At 39.0% G+C, this 19,839-nt stretch overlaps 1 protein-coding gene across 1 annotated transcript; it reads left to right on the top strand.

Annotated features, from left to right (window-relative positions):
* The first annotated feature begins 1,758 nt into the window (after positions 1-1,758).
* On the top strand, positions 1,759-9,339 carry LOC120219980 (vacuolar protein sorting-associated protein 29-like). Its single transcript, XM_039216905.1, has 2 exons — positions 1,759-2,083; positions 8,831-9,339. Exons 1-2 carry the CDS (start codon positions 1,759-1,761, stop codon positions 9,337-9,339), a joined length of 834 nt encoding a protein of 277 aa, XP_039072836.1.
* The last annotated feature ends 10,500 nt before the right edge of the window (positions 9,340-19,839 follow it).

The raw sequence follows: 19,839 nt of genomic DNA, 5'->3' as shown, positions 1-19,839 counted from the left end.
GAGTGTGGTATCCTCTAAGACAAGTAAAGAAACTGTTTCAAGGAGAAGGTAGCGATCACAATGTTACAGATAGTTAGGTTACTCATCTAACCTGCCAAAAGTTTAACCAGGCTGAGGGAAACAGTAAGGTGTCTTAATCACATTAAAGGCCAACATGAATGACTGACTACGAACCGAAAGTTAGATCTCAGTCCAGTTATGTATTTTTCTAATGCTTTAACACTGAGTTGTCAGAGAATTTGATTTAACTAAAACTGTGGTTTTACTGACTGTAATTAAATAACGGAAGGACAAAGAAGTTAAGGACGAATGTCAAGAGGTGACGGAAATGAAGAACCATGAAACTTAAGGACATACCATTGAGGGGAAAGGGAAAGAGAGCACATGGGGACCGAAGGGACAATGAAATATTAGGAAGCTTATTGGTCTGAAGGTGCTGATAGACTTCAAAGATTATGTGGGTGGGGGAAATAGAGGATGTGAGTGGAAAAGATAGACAGGGGTGGTCAGAGCTGTGGTCCTTGAAACTGACAAGATCTGGGGGGGCAACACAGGACAAGGGGCAGAGAGAAAGTACAAGACAAGATCAGTGGAAGCAAGGAGGTTTGAACAGATAAAACACATGAATATTTAATCAACAAGAACAGTGTCAGGACTGACACGAAGGAAAAGGACACGAAGCTGAAACTTAAAATCTTGACGGAATAAGAAACAGTGACCTGTGGGCAAGATGGATCATAAATTAAATTTAAAATAGAGGCAATTCTTTTTTCTAGAGCCCAGCCCTTCAGCATACAATGGAATGAGCAGTTGCTAAAATGTGAAACGTCAGTCGCTCAAGGAGATCCGTTAAACAAAAACATTTAGGAAAATATACCAAAAATGTTTGCTTGGAAAAAAGATTGTGAATCATTTTAATTTTCTTCTTTATTCCTGTATGTATTTTCTTAACTCAACCACAAATGAGAATGAAATACTTTACTAATCAGGAAATAGTAAGTGAGGAAGGAAAGAAAGCAAATAATTACATTTTCTAATATGGCATTGTTGACTAAATCAAGTTACTTTGTGATCATGAACTCGGTAAATTATTGTTCCTCCCCTTGAAAAATAAACAAATTAGTCAATACCAATTCTCATTTCATAAATACTTCCATCCATTATTTTCCATGATCTCAAGGGGAAATTAAGCCTGGCATACTTGGGAGCTGTGGTTAGGGCATGATGTTATTTCCCTGAAAGTCTTATTTAAAATACTTCTGGTATCGCCACACTGCAAACATTCCTTCCTGAGAGTCAATCTGGAGGCCAATACATACATATTTTAAAACTTTGGAAACCGTATGGTATTTCATTTTCCAGGAAACTTTAATGACGGTAAGCTCACTCTCTGTCTACCCAAGTCACAGAATTCCAGTTTCCCTGCCTGGCCTACATTGCTGGCCTTTACCATTAAACCTCATGCCACTGGCTAACTGCTCCTTTGAGAGGATCCATCGTCTGGCCCTCCAAAACCATCTTCCTTTAACTTTCTGTTTAGTAAGTTTCTTTAGGCAAGTTCGTTGTCATCTATCTCCCAGCTGTGGCTCATAAGAAAGAGTTAAAATAATATAAGCAGCTAGGAGCCTTTTTATATTTATTTTCAACCTGATAACATAATTAGGAGCCATGCTTTAAAACAGTGATATGGCAATAACCATGTTCATCCATTTTCACTCTGTGTCAGTGACTCCCCACAAAAATTAATTAAACGCCTCCATGAACTCCGAGTGCCACATTTTCTTCAGGGGTCTAATTAAAAAGCCATTATTAGAAAACCCCAATGCATTAAGCTTTCAACCTGGCAGTGAAATACTGACAAGCTTTTTTATGAAAGACTTGCAGATGAGCGAGCGACTCAACCCCCGTCGGCATATGTTCCAGAATGAGTTCACTCTGCCATCGCCTCTGCTCCCGAAAAGGCCTCTCTTTACAAGTGTTACATTTCATCTCTCTGAATTTGCTAGGGGTTCTTTAAAAAGTTTTTGTAAACATTGGCATTTCGCAATGCATTGGCAAAGCTTCTGGAAGGTCGAAGAGGAAAGTAAGACTTGAATATCAGAATTTTAGATCTAAAATATTCCTTGTTTTACATCCTGACATGAAATCAATGTAAAAAGTCAGCAAGGTGTGTCCTCTTTACTTACAAAGCCCACTCAAAATTATGTTCCCTGACGGTACTTTTTTACCTCTTGACTGGCATTTCTCTGTACAATATAATTGGTATTCCTTTGCAGAAGCTTGTGACAGGGGAAAATCTGTTATAAGATGGACTGATAAGGAAATTCCTGACCCTGACTGAAGACTCCCCTTCTGGGTTCTTCTTCCCACCCAGCTTGCTGTGTGCACCAAATTACTACTAATGAGGAATGCGGAAGTAACAGACTACAAATTGTTCCCTCTGCTCATGCTTAGGGGCTCAGGCCTCTGGAGAGTGATCTCTGAACCCACCGGTATAAAATAAACCTCCTGCCTTCTAAGATCTCTGAGTGCTGCTTGGTTCTTGTGCTGGTTGATCCAGACCAGATTCCGTAACATTTGCTTCTCCTTGGTAGTAACTTCCAAATTATCAAGACTGTAAAGCTAAGCTAAAGATCCAAATTTTGTAATAGGTCTTTGCTAGAATAACTGTAAGTCTCCAGGAAGTGTGTGTGTGTGTGTGTGTGTGTGTGCATGTGTGTTAAAATATGACAAAAATTGCCTAGGTGGCATCACTTCTGTAGACTAACTGAAACTTGAAACAATACATGTGTACTGTCCCCTAGTGTGCCTCGAGCCCTATTTCTCATTCATGATTTGCAAATCAAGAATACAAAGCCTAAACGTAGTTATGTGAAAATGGTAAACACAGTTATTTTTTTAAATTTTAATTGTCATTAAAATTTTAATTAAAATGAATCTTATTAGTTTTAATAAAAAAATTAAAGATAATCCTTTACTTAATCATGCATAATAGAGAAACATCTATTTTTTTCTTTCCAGTAGGAAAGCCTGTGTCACAAGTTAAAAAAAAAAAAACAGAATCATGCAATTCCAGAACTCTAAGTACCACTCTTTGCAAGAAGCGAAGATTTGAATTATCCTTTGTTTGGGAAAAAATAAAAGGAATGATAAGATTTTGTCTGGAGGGTGAGCAGATTTGCAACTATCTGGACCCTATACCCTTGACACATTTCTTGTATGGCTCCTTTGCTCCCTGTATCTGTACATCACTGCTGATTTTCAGGGGGTCATATGCATAGATTCTTGACCAAGGGGGTCAGGAACAGAGACACAAAAGGCCAAAGGAAAGGCCTGCTAGCCTTATCTTCTACTCAAGAATATGTTGTTCTGCCCTGGGTGCTACCTCAAGTGTGCTTGTATTTCAGGCTGAATAATTCAGACCACAGTAAGACCGCACCACTTGCCTGTGGGTAAGAGTGAGATTTTAACTAAGGAGAGTGGATATTCTGAGTGCAAGTCTTTCAATGACAAAAGACAAAAGACAAAGATGTAACCCCTTCAACTTTCAACAAAACTGCTAAAGAAGCTGTTCCCAGCATCCTAGGGGCAGTTTTGAATAGAGGCAAATAAAATGCCCTCAGGCATACACTTGGTTTTGTCAGGCGGGAGTTGGGCTAGCACCTGTGTGGAAAGAGTATCCTGGGAAGCCTCCCTTCATTGAATCACAGCTGGTGGCGTCTGCAGACAGCCACATTCAGGAGCCATTCTCCTGGTTTCTTTACAACAGACTTCTGTATTCTGATGACAATTTACAGCCTTATCTCCATTTTCATGGGAGAGAGGATGAGTGGGTTGAGGACTTTGCCTTAGATGTCAGCAGGTAACAGGTAACGTGCAAAGGGAAAAGAGACCATTGGAAGTATCAGCGTTAATCCACAATGTGACATGTGGCTGATGTGGCCCAGGACTAAACTGGGGAGCATGAGGAATTCTTAGGAAATCCTCTACAACATGGAAGGAGAAAAACCTGCTAATGTAAGGACACAAGTCTAAACGTCTAAACCAAACTGACTCCATGACAGACTGTAAGTTTCCCCTCTAAACTAGAAGGCCTGAGTTTCAGCTTCCCCGAAACTATTAGGCAGTTACACATTGCCCAAGGCAGGAGAAATCACCCTTGCAACACCCAATCAGGAAAGGCCAGCGACCACCCTCCACATTACTGAGGGAGAGGCCTATAGATAGAAACTATAGATAGGACCCTGTTACCTAATGTTAAAGTTAACCCGTTAGTCGCCGAGTAAGACCCTAGGCTCGCTCTGTGGTTAAATTTAAAGGTACTCTAAACATTGTAATTGGATCCCGCCAAAAGTAACGAATACTCTAGACAATGTGTATGATCAAACCCGCTGTCAATGATGTTGTATAATTATGATTGGATCACTGTTCCCATGTCACAACTTCTGTAACTCCCCCGTCACAAACCCCATAAAAATCCTACTCTGGCCTTGTTTGAGGCTCTCAGCACGGATCCATGGCGCTGGTGAAGTCTGTGAGCCCGAGCTCGAGCCCATAATAAAGCCCTTTGCCTTTGCATGCGTGACCCAGTCTCCCCGGTGGTCTCTGGTCGGTGAGGATACTGCGATCTGGGTATAACACTAAAAGACTAGACATCATGAATCCAAGAGTGAATAAGCCCTTTTGATTTGGACCTACATTCAGTATAACATTTGCAATTAAATATTTTTATTGAAGTTTCAACCTACTGAATGGGAGAAGAGACCTGCCATGATATACCTAATAAGGGATTAATATCCAAAACATATAAAGAACTTAACACAACATTAAAAAAAAAACAAAAACCCAAATGATCCAGTTAAAATGGGCAGAGGATGTGAGTAGAAGACGAAACATGATTTTTCCAAAGAAGACGAACAGATACATGAAGGTGAACAGGTACATGAAAAGATGCTCAATGTCACTGATTAAAAGGAAATGCAAATTGAAATCACAATGAGATATCACCTCACACCTGTCAGAATGATTAAAATCAGAAGCACAAGAAACAGCAAGTACAGGTGAGGATGTGGAGAAAAAGGAACCTTCATGTACTGTTGGCGTGAATGCAAACTGGTGCAGCCACAAGGGAAAGCTGTACACAGGTTCCTCAAAATATTAAATATATAAATACTATATGATTCAGTAATTCCACTACTGTGTATCTACCCAAAGAAAACAAAAACACAAAATCAAAAAGGTGTATGCACCTCTGTTTATTACAGCATTATCTACAATAAGCCAAGATATAGAAGCAACATAAATATCTGTGAACAGATGAATAGATAAATGGGTACATGGATATTATACACATGTAAGGGAATATTACTCAGCCATAAAAATAATGAAATCTTTCCATTTGCAATAACATGGATGGACCTAGAGGGTATAATGCTAAGCAAAAAAGCCAGTCAGAGAAAGGCAAACACCATATGATTTCACTCACATGTCAAATTTAAGAAACAAAACAAACAAACAAAAACTAAAGAAACAACCATAAAACCATATTCTTAAGTAGAGAACAGACTGGCAGTTACCAGAAGGGAGGAAGGTGGGAGGAATGGGTGAAATAGATAAAGGGGATTGAGTATACCTATTTTGATGAGCACTGAGTAATAAACATATAGACCTGTTAACTAATTATACTGTATATCTGAAGTGAATATAACACCGTACGGTAACTGTACTTAAAAATTTTATTGAGGTTTTCTTTATTGGCTTTCATTTCTTATGCTCACATAGTAGACCTCAGACTGTCATACTTGGGAAAATCTTCTTGCAAGATTGGCCCTTGGCCACCAAGTGGAGAGTGTGGGGCACGGAAGTGCTGGTTTGATGCCCAGGTAGTAAATGTGATACAAAGTTTTGAAACAGGGATTATGCTCAATCCCGATTCCAATTTAAAGTGTATCCCTAACCAATTAATGTAGTAGGAACAATGGCACCACTTTGGAATTCTAGGTTGGCACCCTAGCTCTTTATTAACTCACTCATTTTTCATTCAATAAGTTTTTATTCACCCTCTCCAGGGTCACGTAGTGTTGCTGGCACTGGATATAGAATAGTGAATAAGACAGTCTTTTCTAATAAAAGCTATAGAGTAAAAAAAAATCTAAAGAGGAGCACCTGGGTGGCTCAGTCAGTTGAGCATCTGACTCTTGATTTCGGCTCAGGTCATGATCTCATTGTTGTGGGATTGAGCCCTGCTTTAGGCTCTGCACTGACAGCATGGAGCCAGCTTAAAACACACACACACACACACACACACACACACACACACCAAAAAACCCAAAAACCCAGGAAAACGAAAGAAAACAAATAATGTCTGGTAGCAATAAAAGCTATGAAGAAAACTCAAACAAAGAAAATAGAGTATGGAAGAGAGATGGGTGCTCATCTGGCAAGGAAGTGGCTCTCACTAAGGGCATCTCTAAAAGTGGCACCTTATTTTAAGTTCTTTGCAGACTTTGAACATCTGTCAGGGAACCAGAAAAAAAAAAAAAAGAACAAGACAGGACAGCTATTGAACACATTCAGGATATGCAGGGAAATCCAGACACAGCTGGGAGACTCTGGGAGGGCACTTTTGTCCGGGGTTATGCACCTGGGGGATCAGAGCCATTAAAATTCCAGTTATTGTTTGTTCGTATGACCTCACTGTACCCAGGATCTGCTAAGACACAGGAATATCAGATGATACAATTAGTGGCACAAATAGAAATGGAGTAATTGAGACAGACAACCAGAAACCTAGACCCGGAGCTAAGGTCAGAGATCCTATCTGAAGATATATATTTGGGTGTCACAGAAACAGTGGTTAAACAATGATAAGAGTATAACAAGACAAGCAAGAGTCAAAGGTGGAACCTTGAGGAATGTTCACATTTAAGTTCAAGGGGACAAAATAACAGAATGGAGACATTAACTTAAAGAGAATAAAAATACAGAAATAGCAAAACAACAAAAAATGATAGTATTCCAACAAAAAGCAGAAGGGTATTCAATAATGACAAATTCTATGAAGATAATAAGGATAAATGCTGAGGAATCAAAGAGTCAACTTACTTACAGTGTCTATAGGAACTAACAGGGGAAAGCATGTTCTGTGTGATAAAACATGAAGCTACATTTTATGGTGTTATAAAGGAGTTCAGATGAAACAGTTTTAGATCAGGTGCCTCAGACACTGCAACCAAGAAAGGAAAGACAGAGTTAGGAAGGTGCTAATAGGTGTGTCCATCCCCAAGGGGGGAATTAAATGGACATTTATTAATTTTTAAATATTTAAATGAGTATAGAAACAAATGGATAACAGTAAGTGAATAAAAATCTGACTTTTTTTTTTAATTTGAGAGAGAGAGAGAGATCATGAGTGCAGGAGAGGGACAGAGGGAGAGAGAGAATCATGTTTTTCTTAGAGAGAGAGAGAGAGAGAAAGAGAGATCTGAGGCCTGAAATGTGCCAGTTTCAATCAGTTGGAGTGATGTGTTAAGAAGGACATCTAACTATGTTTAGTGGAGGCAGCAAAGAGTGCTGTTAGTCATCACTTCTATCAGTCATGGGCACGGCTGAGAATCAGATGGGACTACTACCATCCGCTCTGGAAGAAGGGGAGAGGAAACAAGGAAAGCAAGTGGAAGAGCTGTATTTCCTCCCAACTTAATTTACACCAGTTAGCCTTAAAAGAGGAGTAGCTGATGAGTGAGATGAGTGAGAAATGGGGAGAACCCCCCACCAGCAGCCCCCTTCCATGTATCTGCTATCTAGGGGCACCTGGGTGGCTCCTTCAAGTCAAGCGTCTGACTTCGGCTCAGGTCATGATCTCACGGTTCTTGAGTTCAATCACCGCTTTGGACAATGTGCTGACAGCTCAGAGCCTGGAGCCTCCTTTGGATTCTGTGTCTCCCTCTCTCTGCCCTTCCCCTGATCACGCTCTCTCTCTCCTTCAAAAATAAATAAACATTAAGAAAATTAAAAAAAAAAAAAGTGAATGAAGCTAAACTCACCAAGGCAACGAGAAGAGAAAAATAGAATGTAGCAACCTAATAATTTGCAGGTCAGTTCAAGAATCTCTTAAGTCCTTTTATGAAGGAGAATATTACCTAGAATGACCTCTTGTAGACTGAGAAAACCTTCAAGATCAGAAATTTCTTGTGGTCATGACTAAAAGTAATGAAAGGTAGCTTTTATTGTATTTTTTCTACATGAACAGTATTATGTCTATACTATAGCATTTTAAACAAGATTTGGCTAGCTGACGACAAAAAAGAAATATGAGACTAGGAACTAACTAGAACTCTCACTTCTATTTAAAAAATTAAATAACAGGGGCGCCTGGGTGGCTCAGTCAGTTAAGCAGCAGACTTCAGCTCAGGTCACCATCGCATGGTTTGTGAGTTAGAGCCCCGCATAGGGCTCTGCACTGATAATGCAAGGCCTGTTAGGGATTCTTTTTCTCAACCCCTCTCTTTGCCCCTCCCCCACTTCTGCTGTCTCTCAAAATAAAAGAAAATAAATAAACCTGAAAAAATTAAGTAACATAAGAAAGAAAGCCAGTGGCCGTTAGTTTTGTCCTGGTATTCGGGTCTGCATAGATTTTTTTTTTTAAAGTTCTCTCTTAAGGTCACACGGCAAAGGTCAAAAGTAAAACACAGGAATTAGTAATGTGCTGTCTTACATCCTCATCAGCAAAATTACACTCAAAGTCCGTCGTAAAAATTAGGGCACAGAGGAAGAAGGTGGCGGTGATGGTCAAGACCCAGGTGAGCCCAAGACAGGACCACGGTGGCAGTATTAGGAGGCCTGTACATCCCACGCCGGTGCACCCGATTGTCAGCTAAATTCAAGGAACTGCTGGCGCCAGGAAAGATTCAGCCCATTCTTGGTATAGGAAATCTTTGTAGCAAAGAGAGTTATGATTATCTCAAGACTCAGGCTACTGAGGTTCCTATTGTGAGGGGAGATGTCGATGGGAACCGGAATTCCCCAGAACAGAAAGCCGTGACTCTTAGGCAGCTCAGAATTGGCGTGGTCCCTGGGCGTCAAGTTATTCCATGGGGAGGTATGACCAGCTTAGCCCCGTTGCAGAGGCGGTTCGAGGTGGACTTTCTTATCTCGGGACACACACACAAATTTGAAGCATTCGAGCATGAAAATAAATTTTGTGTTAACACAGGTTCCACCACTGGAGCATATAATGCCTTGGAAACAATCCCTTCATTCATGTTGATGGATATCCAAGCTTCCACCACTGTCACTTCTGTGTGGCAGCTAATTGGAGATGATGTGAAAGTAGCATGAAATTGGCAATGAGAAACAATGAAATCTGGCCATGTGTAGCAACATGGATGGACCTTGAGGGTGTTATGCTGAGCGAAATAAGTCAGGCAGAGAAGGACAAATATCATATGTTTGCACGTATAGGAGGATTAGGAGGAACTTGACGGAGGAACAAGGGGGAGAAGAAGGGCGGAAATGGTGGGGGAAAGGGAGAGAGGCAAACCATGAGAGACTCTTGAATGCTGACAAAAACTGAGGACTGATGGATGTGGGGGGGAGGGGGGGATGGGCATGGAGGAGGGCACTTTGGGGATGAGCACTGAGTGTTATGTAGAAACTAATTTGACAATAAACTATTTGTAAAAAAAAATTAAAAAAAAAAAAGAAAGTAGCATGAATTGACTACAAAAGCCAGGCCTGTCTTGCTGAGCTTTTTCCCCCCCATTCCCCTGTTCAAATCAAATACTTAAACATTAATGAGCCATTAAAAAAATTAGGACATATATCTTTTCATTAGTGTTTTGTTTTCGTTGGGCAAATCCCAGTAGTGGAAATATTGTATCATATGGTATTCCTATTTTTAATTATAAAATATTTTAAATAGGACAAATTTTTGGTATATACACAATAAATACATTTGCTTGATTTTTCAACATGCAATTTAAATGAAACATTTTCCATTGGTCATGATGACATTTTTATTTCTATTTTTGATGAATTCTGTTTGTGACTGTACCAGATAACAATTATTCTTAGGGAACAAGGGATTCCTTTATGTCAATTACCTTTGCCAGATAAATCGAAACTTCTAGTTCTTTCTTTCTTTCTTTTTTAATGTCAGGTAAGGCACAGACAATCAGATGTTTAGTCTGCCCACATGTCTCTCTTTAATTCGGTTCATGGTAAATCTAAGTTAGGCAGGGTTTTTACTTATCACATGTGATGTAAATTCAATGTGGCTACAGAAGGACAGGAATTACTATCAGTTTAGCTTAAGTGTATTTGTGTATTATGACTCAGACAGAATTTGCTTTAAGTATATGGTATTTCTGTGAGGGTGTGTGTGTGTGTGTGTAAATAGTAAAGATATTTAGATGTGTAGTATATTAATAGGAGTCTGAATAGAAAGGAAAATATTAAGCATGAAGATTTTTATAGAACTCAGAAATGCATTGCCTTTTCTATTCTGTCGGTTGATTTTTATTGTTGTTGTCATGTGTCCTAGAGAAAAACAGTTACTTGATACATCTCCCCAAAATGGATAAATAACAGGATGGATTACTGTTTTCCAGGTTATAAATTTTATATTTGATCTAAAACTTCTTTTTTTTAATTCAGGGAATTTTTAGTAATTTACACAGCTTGTATATGTGCATCCTTTGTTCATTTACTAGTTTATCAATCTTCTTAGAAGAATCACCTAGTCACCTGGCAAAAAGGGATACTCTCATCTCTGAGACAAGGTCTCTCTGTTTCCCAAAACAAATTCCTGAAAATGGGCATTTCACAGACATGCTTCTGTTTTCTTTAATTTCAGAAGCAGGCGGTAGCCATTTTAGAAAACATAACAAGACCCAGAATTTCTGATTCCCTTCCAATTTAGCTAATAGACAAAATTTCTTATTGCTGACTGCACTAAACCTGAACTCTTTGTCTCTAGGATTCTGGCAAAACATCTTTCTAAAAATTCTGGTGGAAACATGTAATCAGAGCTCTCTTATCAGTAAGGGAAACAAGTGCACTGAGTTTAATGAGCACCGAATGGACCCAACTTGACAGCTATGTTCAAACGCCAAAAGCTTGTTAGAAGGGACACTGTACACAGTAAATAAATGTTTTTTTTTTTTAAATTCACTTTACTAACTGGACAAGGAAAAGACCAGTGGGACTGATTGAGAATCTTCATTTGTGCATGAATTTGGGGATTTATTTTACTTCAAAAATTGGCCTCGGTTTTAAATTGTTTGGAGGATTGTGAAATTAAAAAAAATATATAATATAGCCACATCATTGAATTACATTGGCAGCCTACCAAACAGAAATTTCAAGGAACAGGTGGTTATGACAGATTAAAATGAATAGAATCTCTTGCTCCTGGTAGCAAAGGAAACAGGGTTTCTAAAAGCAGGTATGTATATTTCATAAAGAATATTCCATTTTCAATAGAAGGTGAGTTTATTAGTGATAGAGATAAATTTTAATTATGAAACATGGTATCTTGAGCAGGTAAAAGAAAGTAAATCTGAATTCGATATACAGTTTTAAAAATACGATCAGTTCATTTACAGGAAATACAGCACAAAAATAGCTTCCTTGCAGAAAAGAACAAAAATCAGGAAATTACAAATATTTTTTTTTATTCCTGGCAAGAACTTTTTCCCAAAAGTCATATTGCAGTATTTACAGAAGCAATTTCTTGGGTTTCCACAACAACCCAGGAAATAATATCAAAAAGGAATTGATGACCACATTTTCCAGTTCTGAAAATGTACCTTCTTGGACAATGAGGTGTTTGAGGGGAAAATTTTTTTTTTCTAGTAAATTACAATTAATGACCACAATTGTTAACTGTCAGGTTTGAGCGTGTTGACTGCCTCACACATGTCAGATAGAGAAAAGGCTTTCCTTTTACACCTCACTTCAGTTAGCAGATCCCAAACTACTGAATGACCAACACTGCCCATGCTACCCATTTAAGGATGTGCAGTAGCAAGCACCCTCTGAGTGTCCCATTGGCAGATTCCAGCCATTTGCTTTTTTGCCATCCTGCAGGTGAGATTAGTATTAAGGCCATTTATGTAAAGACTCAGTGATGGTGGAAAAAGGGAATGAGCAGTGGATGAGTAAGGAAAGAACAATGGGGGAAAGGGTTTCCTTTTGCTGGAAAAGCAGTGGCAAAGAAAACTGTGGCCTTGAGGATCCCAGGGCTTGCCTGGAAAAGACAGAATGTATTCCAACAGGAAATCGACAAAATCACAGGCAACCTATTCATAAACACTAGTTCCCTCTCAAAGGTTTGGACCAGAGTATAGGGGAACATTTTCCTAAATCTAGGTACTTTGTGGTTTGTCTTTTCACAGGATTCAGGAAATAGAAGCCTGTTGCTTTTGAAAAACACCTCTGACCCAGGATGTAATGAAAGGTGCACATTTTGCTGCTGGCCATGATTCAACTCTGATCATGTGTACCCTTTCTCCATTCCGTGTCCCTCCTATCTGGTCCTACTCTCACACCCCCTCCCTCCTTCCCTCCAGTCTTCCCTCCCACTCTCCCATCCTTAAATAAGATAAAGAAATGATCCACTTTCAACTCCTTAGCAAACAGAGACAATGTCTGTCTGTCTGTCTGTCTGTCTATTTGTTTGTTTGATTGTTTGTTTAATAAAGAGGAATGAGGTATTTGGTTTTCCACCTCTTTGGCTTTAAGTGTCCTCTTATAATTTTAGAGGCCAAACCTTATTTTTTTTTTTAATTTTAATGTTTATTTATTTTTGAGAGAGAGAGAGAGAAGGGGAGAAAGAGAGACAAAGATGGAGAGAATGCAAGTCGGGGAAGCGCAGAGAGAGATGAAGACACAGAATCCAAAACAGGCACCAGATTGTGAGGTATCAGCACACAACCCAAAGCAGGACTCCAACCCACCAACCTAAGATCCTGACCTGAGCTGAAGTGGAGGCTTATCGATTGAGCCACCCAGGTGCCCCTAGGGGTCCAACCTTCTTTCTGATTTGCAGGGCAAGATCCAGGGACTTCTAACAAGTGGGACTGTAAACCCACACCTCTGAAATGAAGCTTAAAGTCTCTCAGGAGACACACAGGAAATAATCCCTAAATTAATATTTTTGTACCTGAAGGAGATAAATCTTAATTCTCTTCTGCATTACTGTATAAATCTGCGTGAAATCCTGTCCAGATTTGGTAGTTAATTTCATGCTACTTACACGCCTGTAAACCTGATAATGTTTACTCAGTAATACAATGTGTTCTTTCTCTCTTCTGCATTGGTGTGGAGGTTATCTTATTTCCCCAGTCCTTCCATCCTTTCTCCTTCTTTGTTACCACTTTCCGTTCTTTTCACAAATAACGAGAAAGGACAGACAGCGCTATTGTAAATACAAAAAGCCCTCGGAGCATGACTACCTGCACTAAAAGGTAAAAACAAGACCATCTTATTTGTTTCCATAACTTTAACTTTTGCATCAAGATTTCAAAATACAGATTTTCTTTTTCCACCTAAATCGGGTGTTATTTCAGTTAACTTTTAATTATTTTTTCTGGTTGTGATTATCTGGTTGTTGTTTATCCAGGAAATACTATTTTGCCGCCTGCATTATTTTTAGTTCTGGTTGCAGAAAAATCCTGACAAACTGTTAATTCCATTGGTTTTTGCAGGACTCGTGGTGTATTGTCTAACATTAATGATGCATGAGGCTTGTAAATACCTGAGCTTGAAAGGGGAAGGATTCAATGCTGTCTGAGAAGTTGAATCTTTTACTGCCATTAATCAACTAAAGTCTGTGTGCTTCGCTTGAGTGAAAGCTTGATAACTCTAACACTTTTTTTTTTTATAAGCCAAACTTAATCTTTTAAAGCAAGATAATAGAAATATATTTAAATGTTTACAGCTTATTACAAAATTCAAATATTCATTGCATTCTACTCATGTTTGAAGTTAACCAACTCACTTTGAAGTTAACCAATCATACCATGCATATATACACTGATGAAGATGGTCTTTTAAAAATTTTTTTAAATGTTTTATTTATTTCTGAGAGTGAGAGAGAGCGAGAGAGTGTGAGCAGGGGAGGGTCAGGGGAAGAGGGAGACACAGAAACCGAAGTAGCCTCCAGGCTCTGAGCTAGCTGCCTGCACAGAGCTTGATGCGAGGCTCGAACCCACCAACCGTGAGATCATGACCTAAGCCGAAGTAGGAGGCTTAAATGACTGAGCCACCCAGGCGCCCCCTAAGATGGTCTGTAATGTTCCTTTACACTTTAGATAGGTTCCTTCCTGACTACAGGCCCCTGACTTCTATTTTTTTAGAGGATAAACTCTGGAAAACTTACAATTATAAATTATTTCTCTGTAGTTTGAGATGTAAATCTTGTTGCAACTTCTTGCCAGTTTTTTGGATTCAGGACTGTCTTTCCCAAGGACCCGGAAGCCATCCCTCTGAAATGCAGTTGTCAAGAAAGATAGAGCCCACAAAAAAAGAAAGAAAGAAAGAAAGAAAGAAAGAAAGAAAGAAAGAAAGAAAGAGAGAAAGAGAGAGAGAAAGAGAGAAAGAGAGAAAGAGAGAAAGAGAGAAAGAGAGAAAGAGAGAAAGAGAGAAAGAAAGAAAGAAAGAAAGAAAGAAAGAAAGAAAGAAAGAAAGAGCCCATCTTCAATCTCTGTGACAGAATAGGATGCTAACTTTGATAAGTGCCAATTAGCAAACACAGATGGCTTAATCACTTTAACCAACCTGATAAAGTTCTCCAGTACTGTTTCACTAGCTCATCCCAGGGCTTAAAAACTCTTTTGCCTTTGTTTCAATGGAGTATATATATTATATTTTATTTAAGTGTAAAATGGAGTTTATGTCTATTCTATACATATTTATACATATGCAGTTTTATATTTTAATACATATGTATACGCATATACATATTTTATACATATGTACACACATATACATATTTTATGCATATATAAATATATATTAAACATATTTATACACACACATACATATAAGCAAAAATCTAAATTTAATAACATGCCAGAGCCAAGTTATGGTTGAAACAGATATAGCAGATACAGACTATTCTATTTTTGAATTAACACCATTGTTTCATTCCACACTCTTCACTGGTCCCTTCCTGTCCCAACACATGAATACACACACACACACACACACACACACACACACACACAGAGCAAATCTAGAGCCTCTGTAGCTTTGGTTTGGAGTTATCCAGGAGTCTTCCTGTCATCTGTGAACAAGGAAGAGCTGACCCAACTGGAGAAGGGTGGGGAGGCTCACCCCTTTCTAAGCTCCTGGAAGATTCTTGCTGGATTGTATTTAGGTCAGTACTCTCAGTCTCCTCACATGGAATGATAATGTTGTCAATAGGACCAGTAGACATTGTTCTAGGAATAAGCATCAAGGGTTTGCTTATGGGGTCTCTGTACTTCAGTATTTCCTCTCTCCTTCATTGTATGTTGGACTATCCACTATATAAGGTGGACTATCCAGAGAAACATCATGTCTGTCTTGTCCACCTTCTTAGCATCCCTATTGCTTGATGAGCCCAGAGCTCTATGCACAGGACCCTAGCTCTTAGAATTGCATTGCTGGGGACCCAGGGTGAGTGGATTGTTCACCTAGACCATAATCCACTGGGTGACAAAACATTGCCCTACTTTGAATGTATCCTGTATCTATGTCTGTTCTGTCAATCTGACTCTTCAGTCTTACACTCTACACCCATACTTGCTTCATTAGAATTTACAATGACCTTCTGATACAGCTCATGGAAAAACCAATGGAAAACTTCTCTGCGCCCTGTCACTCCTGTTGCTGGTGAGATAGCTTGCTTGAGACACAACATACACAAAAAATAGATGGATGAAAACAAAATTATTTATTATGTGGCTATTATATAGTGGCATTACATACACATTGTCTAACACAATAGCAGTCATCCAACTTTGGTGTTATTATCCCTGTTTTACAGATTGTTAATCTGAGCTGGAGATTCATGAGAAATCCTTGGTCAGCTAAAGAGCCACGGGCACTAAATGCAGAAGCTGAAATTCAAATGGAGGACTAGTTTGCACACAGATCTTAACCTCTTTCTTTTCAGCAGATATTCATTACTGAGAATTAGGACAGTTGTGGCAGAAGGAAAAAAACTCCAGCTGCAAACGTGGCAAGTGTTACAAAAAAAAGGCACAGCACTAGGAATCAGAAAGCCTTCCAAATTAGCTCTGTGACCTTGAATAAATCATCTAGTTATTTGGAATAGCAATTTCCTTATCAATTGAATGAGGAATTAGGGCAGCTGGTGATCTTACAGATCCTTTATAAATTAAAAATTATATGATTCTTTTTGCATGCTAATTATGCTCTAAGATACTTCTTGGAAATACGCATTTGAAAAGAATGCTTACTGCCATTTCCTCTAGAAACTTTGAAAGATATATAACCCAGTGCGGTATAAGAATAAAGTTAGGAGGAACACCTGGGTGTCTCAGTCGGTTAAGCATCAGAGTTCAGCTCAGGTCATGATCCCATTGTTCATGAGTTCAAGCCCCACTTTGGGCTCTGTGCTGACAGCTCAGAGACTGCCTGGAATCTGCTTTGGATTCTGCGTCTCCCTCTCTCTCTGCCCTCCCCCTACTCACACTCTGTCTCTCAAAAATAATTTAAAAACAGTAAAAAAAAAAAAAAAAAAAGAATGAAGTCAGGAAACTTGTGAAAAGAATAATATCTTTCCATTTGATCTTTAAAAAAATGCTTCAAAGTCCTTAACCCTCTCTTCAGTCATCCATGTGGTGAACATAAAAATAATAAATGTCATTCACCTCAAGTTTTGTTTCATAGAGGCTGCCTTTTTCTTCTTGTCTAAGCATGAATTTGAGAAATGCTTTTTCTCGCTCTCCAGCCAAGCAGATGAATACCAGAGGGAGAAATATCCACAAATCCCAGTATCTTGCTCACAATTTCCCTTCCACGTGCCCAGCTAATAATTTTCGGGTTGAAAAAGTTTTGTGTCTACATTTCTCAGGGCTATGAGAAGGCATTAACCATGATTAGGATTGGAAATGGAGGAAATGTGTAGGATCAATGTAGGTTTGTCAGCCAAGACTACTTTAGCTTACACATACTAAGAAATGTGTTGGCAAAGCTAATCAACTATGGGGAGCAGAAGATGAAAGAAAGTTGGCCAATGAGCAAAGTTTTGCTCATTCAGATAACGTCAAAACCATTCTTCGGCTGTCAGTTACAAGTCACCTAATGCTTAGTGAATGCCAGCAAAACACATAAGGGTTTGGTAGATGCCAGTAGACCAGCAAATTCCTTTTTATCATCCATTAACATTACCCCCAATAAAATCACAGCACCCATGGGCTCCATTACAAAATCAAGAACTTTACCTTTTATCTCTACCAATCACCTAATGTATCTCTACCTATGAACATAAATATTAATGTGGCTAGTAATTTTCCCATGACCTATAAATCGGTCAAAAGCATCCCAAAGGAGAGGCTCTCTAAACATCTCAAGGAGTTTTTCTTCTGTTTCAAATATATATGTATATAGGTAAGGGACAGAGAAAGACAGAATGTGAAAGAGACAGTGCCTGTGCACAAGCCAATTACAATATAGTCTGCGGTCTAGTGGTTTGAATGTTGTATACAAATACAGTAAAACCTTGGTTTACGAGCATAAGCCATTCCAGAAACATACTTGTGATCCAAAGTACTTGTATATCAAAATGAATTTCAAGAACCATTGGCTCATTTGTGATCATGTGACATTTTGCATCACGCACTAGTCGTATTGCAAGATATCACACATTTATCAAGTGAAAATTCATTAGAAATGTGGGCTGTCTTGCAGAACACTCGCAGAACAAGTCACTCGCCATTCAGGGTTTTCCTGTCTATTCTTTTCCTGGTACCAAAGGGATGGGACAGCAATCACAAGTTTGAAATTCTCACTAGACCAATTTATTTGGCCTTTGGCAAGGAGCAATTAATTTGTAAGGAAAATAATCTTTTCCTTTGCAGGACTCAGGAGTTAGTTTTACTACCAACTGTGTGTTTCAAACTGTGTAGGAGCCCGACAGTGACCACGAGAAAGAATGGTTAAGGAAGCAGAGATGTGCCTGCAAACAAGACTCTCTGCTTGGGCAGATCATGCCTGCAAACAGGATGTTCTGCCAAGAGGCCTGCACACAATATCCAAGGTTAATGATCTGCTCGCATACGAGGGAACATGCCCTCCTTAAAAATAAGGAAGAGGCTGGAGTTCTGGGCAGGCCTCTTAGTAAACATGCTGTGGTCACTTCCTCCCTTTGCTCCCCCCCACCCATCTTTGGAATGTGCTTGGCTTTTTGTCCTTATTTGGTAAAAGAATGCATCTCGTAGATTTCAGTATGTGTCCAGCTACCGGGGTATAAAAATAAACCGCAAGGGGGCTTGTGGAGAATTTTTCCCTCCGGCCAGAGTTGTGTCTTTGTCTGTCTTTTGTGTGTGTCTTGTTTTTGTGTCATTTCGCCCGCAACAAACTGCAGTTATGAATTTTAGCTGAACAAATCTAAAGCTCATTCTCTTAACGTAATCTTTAGGCTGGCCTTGAACTCTGGGTTTTTAATTTCACTTGAACCGTACCTGCACTGTTCTGACATGCTTTTTATGAAATATGTTATAACCACTATCATAAAAAAGGAATCTACTGCAATTCAATCTAGGCAAGTAATATTAAAGGGAATACAAAAGCCTATACCACTCCTGAAGTTTAAAAGTACAATCCTACCAAAAGAAAAAAAAAGGATGCAGTGCATCCTTAAGAAACTAATGCAATAGTTTTGTTTAATGTTTATTTATTTTTGAGAGAGAGGGGGAGAAAGACAGAAACAGAGCACGAGTGGGGGAGGGGCACATAGATCCAAAGCAGGCTCCAGGCTCTAAGCTGTCAGCACAGAGCTCAATGCAGGGCTCGAACTCAGAAACAGCAAGATCATGACCTGAGCTGAAGTCGAGTGCTTAACAGACTGAGCCACCCAGTTGCCCTTCAATAAGAATTTAAAATGATAATCTTTCATAACTTGACTTAGTGTGGTGATAATTTGGCAATGCATATAAATGTTGAATTGCTATGTCGTATACCTGAAACTAATATAAAACTATACGTCAAGTGTATTATGTTTAATAATTAATAAAATAAAATGATAATCTTTCTATCTAGAATTTGGCTTAGGCTCCAAAGGCTGAGAGCAATAGCGTAGGTGCCAAGTACCCATATATCCTACAGCGAGTCAGTAGTTCACGAACACTAGAGCATGAGAAATACAGTCAGATCCTTCAAGGTCAGTCACTTCACCAAAGGTGGTGAGGGTGAGGAGTGAACACTGAAGAGTCACAGAAAGGATTTTCTTGGAAAACCTTCTGAGTTGGAACTACCCCCACCAAGGCAGAAAGGGAAAGCTTAAAATTCTTCCCATTGAATAACATCGTCTCAAAACGGGTAAAGAAAAAAGTGAAAACAAAAAAAACTGCAAAAATACACAAATACAGAAACAATAAAGGAATATATCTCATGCAGTAATTTATAGAACAGACAGACAAGTAGGACACTGAGTTCTCACCATGAAAATAAGAATGATGTTGCAACCACTTACTGTTATGAGTAAGACTTTCTTAAATGGGTATTTTAAAAAACAAATCTTTTTTTAATGTTTTATTTATTTTTGAGAGAGAGATAGAGAGAGCATGAGCAGGACAGTGTCAGAGAGAGAGGGAGACACAGAATCTG

The sequence above is a fragment of the Hyaena hyaena genome, unplaced genomic scaffold (assembly GCF_003009895.1).
Source record: "Hyaena hyaena isolate Hyena2069 unplaced genomic scaffold, ASM300989v1 scaffold_662, whole genome shotgun sequence".
In the NCBI taxonomy this organism is placed as follows: Eukaryota; Metazoa; Chordata; class Mammalia; order Carnivora; family Hyaenidae; genus Hyaena; species Hyaena hyaena.
The sequence above is the reverse complement of the archived record's forward strand: the minus strand, read 5'-3'. Positions and strand labels throughout refer to the sequence as shown.